The 6,068-nt window shown below is 35.3% G+C and overlaps 1 protein-coding gene across 2 annotated transcripts in view; it reads right to left on the reverse strand.

The window, feature by feature from the left end:
* Positions 1 to 6,068, reverse strand: part of anp32e (acidic (leucine-rich) nuclear phosphoprotein 32 family, member E) — an 8,864-nt gene that overhangs the window by 987 nt on the left and 1,809 nt on the right. The window contains exons 2-6 of one of the 2 annotated variants that reach the window (XM_008422258.2): positions 4,717 to 4,866; positions 3,234 to 3,356; positions 2,982 to 3,144; positions 2,095 to 2,186; positions 522 to 561 (exon numbers count right to left, since the gene is read on the reverse strand). In XM_008422258.2, coding sequence (XP_008420480.1) covers positions 522 to 561; positions 2,095 to 2,186; positions 2,982 to 3,144; positions 3,234 to 3,356; positions 4,717 to 4,866 — 568 coding nt within the window. Of the gene's footprint in view, positions 1 to 521; positions 562 to 2,058; positions 2,187 to 2,981; positions 3,145 to 3,233; positions 3,357 to 4,716; positions 4,867 to 6,068 lie in introns of both variants that reach the window. The other variant, XM_008422257.2, reaches the window with a different exon arrangement.

The following is a 6,068-nucleotide window of genomic DNA, read 5'->3' on the forward strand; positions in this document are numbered from 1 at the left end:
TATATTACATTTAAGATATACAAAAAACATTTTGACTGTAAATGTTTGACCCAGAACTCCTCAGATGGCATTTTTTATGTTCACCTGGTTCAAATTCACTAAAGGAAGCTATGCTATTGCATTTTAGGCAATAAAATGTTTCATTATTTAAAAAGGAATTGAAATATTTTTTTATTTGCCTGTCTTAATGCATTTCTAATAATGTTTTAGAAAAGCTTAAATAAAAAAGCTGCAGAATGAGCCATTTTTTTTATCTGTCTAATTGATTAATTGCCAGAATAACTGATTAATTGATAACTAAAATAATTATTAGTTGCAGCTCTAGTTTAGATTGTGGAAAAAACATGAAAACTCTCTGTTTAGTCTGACTCAGTTGAGCTTTTTCATGAAGAAGAATGAAGAAGTTTCAGTTTTTGAAAAAGAAAACTGAAAACAATTGATCACTTTCCTTCCACTTTGTCTCAATCACTTACAATTATAGTAAAAATAGTAAAAGTTTCAACCAGCTGCAGCATCCTCACCTTCCTCCTCTGCATAGTCATCCTCATCCTCGTAATCTTCCTGAAACGAAGAGCAGACGCAAAAAAGAGAAAAATTTAAAACTTTGAAGTTAAAAACGTGAAAACCGTTAGATGTTTCTGATTGGACGACACTAATGAGGCTCTTTGTCTATCCGTCAGGACAACATGGAGACCGCGTCAACAACCATCGGACCAACTCTGACTGGATCTGAAGCTTCCAGAGTTGAAAACAGCTTTAAAACGCACTGCAAAAACACAAAACATTACCAAGTACGTATGGTCTCTATTCTGGTGCAAATGTCAATACACTTCAAATAAGACTAAACTAACTTACAAGCAACTTTTCAGCAAGAAATAGGAGCTTGTTTTAAGTCAATAATTTCTTAATATTGATTTAAAATATACTAGTTTCACTGGTAGATTGAAATAAGAAGACTAAGGCAATGTGGCTTACAAGTAAAATCTCAGATTTTTTCATCTCTGATCTGATTTTAATCAACTTTTAAAAAGTGGATTTTGTTTCAGCCATCCCTTCTGTGAGCTGGAAGGCAAACAATTAGGGCCAGATCAAAGTTTTTGTTTGATTATGAGAATAAAACAATAATATTAGCAGAATGAAGATTCAGTTTTACCAGAATAAAGTTGTTTTAATGAGAAAAGCTCTGATAGTCATCTCAATCTGGCATGACCAGATCAGTCCGTGTGGTTTGTCAATTGTTGTCCTGCCACTGATAATAATTTGATTATGTAAAAAGTGAAGAATTTCCTTATTTGTAAAATTTACTCCAAAGTGTAACTTCACACAATTCTCAACATTCCTCATTACAATTTATTTTTTTAACTTTTGTGTTGGAGTTCTCATAAAATTATGTCTTCATTCTCCTAAAATTTTGAGTTTATTCTGATAATATTAACGCTCAATTCTCTCATTATTTCGACTCTCTTGCCCTAAAACGGTATTTTTGCAATAGTATGACTTTATTTTCACGATAAAGTCAAAGTAGTTTAAACTTTAAAACAAAATGGCCGCCGCTGACATCACTCTGAACTACGGAACCGAAGGAGTCGATTGGTGAAAAAAAATCCCTATTTTCCAAACATTAACTCTTTGACCAATTGATCAAATTGATTTATCGCTCAGAGTGAACCAAGACATTTTTCTCATATTAAAAGTGAAATAATCTTCCAGTGGAACTAGAACTTATTACTGACTTAAAACAAGCTCATAGATTTTGCTGAAAAGTTTCTTGTAATTTAGTTTTATTTTATTTAAAGCGCAATAAGATGTCTGAACTAGAAACTAGATCAAAAACAGTTTTGTGTTTCTGCAGCGTGTACCGTCAGTGGTGGTTGTTCTGGTGCTGAACTTGGTCCACAACAACACTATGCCTGAGGAGAGTCCATCTAACTGGACCGGGTCTAACAGAACCAGCAGCAGCTCTGATGCAGGACTCTGTTCTCTACTGCGTGATGGGATGGGAGGGATGGAAGGAGGAGGCTGCTATGAGTCCTGAGGTTTCAGAGGCGAGTTGCCCACCTGGTTGGCCTGGTTCACCTGAAAGCTCAGCCCCACCTCTCTTCCCTCTGAGCCATCCTCATCCTCCTCTTCGTCATCCTCCTCCCCGTAGTCGCCGGTCGGCCCCGCCCGGTCCTCGCCGTCCTCGTCTGTAAGTAGAGACCGACACCGAACGTTTTCACAAGCAGACAGAAACGTTCCCACGAAGGGCAGGACAGTACGGAGTACGGAAGAGGATTATGGAACCAAAACTAAATCTGACATTTTTATCAGGATTCAGAAAAAAATCCTCTAAACTCATTCTAACTCTGTCAACCTTCGTCTAAATTCAAACAAGTAACCAAACACTCTTCAATTATGTCGTTGGTATATGAAAAATTATCACATATTAGTTTCTTCCTTGCTGTAGGATTTGCAAACCAGCCCTTTTTCCACACTTTGTTTTGTATTTTGAGTTTTAAGAGATTAAAGCTAAAATTCTAGGAAAAAGGAAAAATTTTCAGAATATTCAAAATTCTGTAAAAAAGTCAAAATTCTTAGTCAAAATCACGACCAAAAAAAGTTAAAATTCTGAGGTAAAAGTCAGAATTCTGAAAAAAAGCCACAATTTTGAGAAAAATCTAAATTCTGTAAAAAAAAAAAAAAAAAGCCAAAATTCTGTTTAAAGTCAAAATACTAACAAAAAGTAACAATTCTAAGTTTAAAGTCAAAATTCTGAGAAAGAAATTAAAATTTTGTGATTAAAAATCAGGATTCTGTAAAAATTGTGAAATAAAGACAAAATTCAGGGAAAACATAAGAATTCTGTGAAAAAAGTCAGAGTTCTGAGATTAAAGTAAGAATTTTTAAACATTATTTTCTGCTCTGGTGGCCGTCGCCCTCTTCCGTGGTGCTGAGTCGTTTCGGTCCATTAAACCGGGATCGGGCGGAGGTCATCCTCTCACCTTCGTCGTCGGCCTCAGAGTCCGGCGCCTCGTTGTCCTCCTGGTCGAAGCCGTCCAGGTAAGTCACCTGAGGCAGCAGCTCGAACACGCTCTCCCTGTAGTCCTCCAGGGAGGTGATCTCACAGTTAAACAGGTCCAGACTCTGCAGGCTCTTCAGGTTTTGCTGCAGCAGGAAACGTCACAAAGTCAGACTCTCCTAATAATAATAATAATGACAAACTAAAACGAAGCAAACTAAACGAGGTAACTGACCAGCGCCTCCAACGTGCTGAGCTCTTTAATCTTGTTCCCGCTCAGGTTGAGGTAGGTCAGGTTGGGACATTTCTGTGCTAGAGTCTCCAGAGACCCCGATAAGTTGTTGTCACTCAGCTCCAACTGAGAGGAAAATGACTGGTTTAATATTCAGGAGAACAAAAATAACTTCATGTAGACATTCCTGCTTGAGCCTACATTCAGAAACTGAGTTTTATAGCTGAAAATCACAGTTTTAACTAAAATATTACAACAGCAGACCAGTCTGGATGAGTTTATTTTATCTTCAGTAATTCAGAGTTAAGTACTGATTTCCTAATGCTTCAAAGTTATTTCCTAATGCTTCAAATGATAAAAAAGGTTGTTTTTTAAATATCTTGGGCTCCTTGCAGTTCTGTCAAAGCATAAAGGATTGAATTTTTTATTCAGTCATCAACTAATTTCCTCGTTGTACCTTAAAAAGGTACAAGGTTTATATTTATGCCTGCCCTCATTAAATTAACAAACCCCTTAATAAAGCATTACAATATATAAAAAACCCAAAACATATAATGTCTTATATATATAAAACCACTAAACAGAAAAGGAAAGAAAAAAAATGAAAACCAAATAAAATACAACATAATTTTAACTTATTTACCCATATAACCATCAAATATTTTCTTTATTAATTCTTCAAAAACTATTAAAAGTGATAAACTACACTTTTAATAGTCCCGTTTTTAATTATTTCAACTACTTTTACTTTTGTATTAACTTTACAAACATCATATTTGGATTCATTAAAACCCCCCAAAAAACTTTGTACCCCAACTGGCAGTAATTTTTACTTATGGATAAATCAGTGTAAAAATAAGAGCTTTGCCTGAAGAGAGCAGCAGTGGTCCAAATCCAGAACCCTGTGCAACACCAAAGCTAACAATGCTATGTGAATATGACCCAGTAGCATATGGACTCCTAAGCATTTAAAAGTATATTAAAAGTTATAGTGATTTATGTATTTAGTGGCAGCACTTGGATCTAATAGGAAAACCAAATTATGGAAGAATAAGCTTGAAAACAGCCACATATTCCTTTAAATCTTTCTTGAGAAAGTTGGATAAATAGCTGAAACTAAAGAAAAACCATAAAAAGTATTTATCTTTGCTCAAATTATGTTTTTATTTATATTACCAGTGAAACAAGAGAAACTACTTATTGCTGCGATCTTTAGTTTTGGGTTTGAGACCAGCACAATGGCGACACCTGGTGGACTAACAGGTAAACTACATGTATTATTCAATACAAAAACAAACAAAACGCTTCGTTCCCCCTCCGCCGCCATTAGACATTTCTGAACTATTTAAATTAATTCTGCATTTCTTTTTTAGCATATTGATTCTCTGAAAAAAACATTTGAATTTAAATCTCTGAAGTTTAAACTTAGATCTCAAAGTCAGAGTGTAAATGTTTGTGGTTCAGGTGACAGGTGAGGTGGGCTTACCTTCCGTAGTTTGGGCAGTGAAGGCAGCTTCGCCAGTGAGCTCAGACCGACGTTGACCACGCTGAGGAACTCCAGCTCTGTGAACTCATCCGTCAGACCTTCGACCTCGCCATCAGCAGATCGACTGTTGTCCACAACCAACTCCACAATCTGAAAGATAAACCCATTGATTAGAAATCAATACTTCTGTGTTCACCAAACACAGCAGAAACTGAAACATCCAACATTATATGACTGCAAACGGATCAGAATGTTTTTGTACAATTTGCTTTAGATTGAGCAAAAACAGCATAAATAATGATCATTAATTCACATTAATTTGTCAGTTAATTTAGAAACTGTTACACTAATCTGCTTCATGTTTATTCATGACAAAATTAAACAATAATTAATTAATTAAAAATTAATTGATCAGAAAACAAACAAAACAATAAAAAAGGCACGGGCCTTACATTTTTACAAATAAATAAGTTTTATTTATATTTATAAATGAATTTATTTATTCTGCATTTACATCTAAACTGACCTATTTGAGTCTTTGACTAGTAATACGTATTTAATAATAAAACATATCATATATATATATATGTATATAAATATGCTAAGCTAATAACTATTAAAAACAACAATATTGTTGTCGTTATTAATGTATCTCAATATAGTTTCTGTACATTAAATGTTTATTTTTTAAGACATTGTAATGGTAATGGAAAGGTTGACAGATGAGGTCAGCCTCCACTGGATTATGATGTTTGCAGATGACTTTGTAATGAGCAGGGAGGAAGAGGAGGAGGAAGAGGAGAGCCTATAGAGTTGGACGAGTTTAAATATCTGGGTCTCTATTAAAGTTGCAGTATGTAAATTTTTTAAAGAAGTATTTTTTACATATTTGTTGAAACTGTCTCTATGTTATGGTTGCATAATATGAGAGATAATTTGTGAAAAATCTAGCCTTGTCCCAGTGCCAACTAGAAACAACCAATCATAGCCAGGAGGCGGGTCTTAGCGCTGTCAATCACTCTGTGTTGCTGCTCCTCCTATGTAGTGAATGCTCAGGCCAGTTAGCATGGCCACCAGTGACAGCAGATTAATATTTTTCCAGTAATGGGAAGTTGTTTCTCCCCCTTTAGCACACTAAGTAGTACATGAGATTGATTGACAGCGCTAAGACCCTCCTCCTGGCTCTGACTGGTTGTTTTTGGTTGGGAGTGGTGCATTTCTTCAGATGGTATTAGCAGCTCAGGGAGGATGTGGAGGAGATCGATCTGTTCATAGATTATCTGTCTCATATTATACTCTCATGACATGGTGATAGTTTTAACAAATATGTAAATATATATATATATATATAT

The sequence above is a fragment of the Poecilia reticulata genome, linkage group LG11 (genome assembly GCF_000633615.1).
Source record: "Poecilia reticulata strain Guanapo linkage group LG11, Guppy_female_1.0+MT, whole genome shotgun sequence".
Lineage (NCBI taxonomy): Eukaryota > Metazoa > Chordata > Actinopteri > Cyprinodontiformes > Poeciliidae > Poecilia > Poecilia reticulata.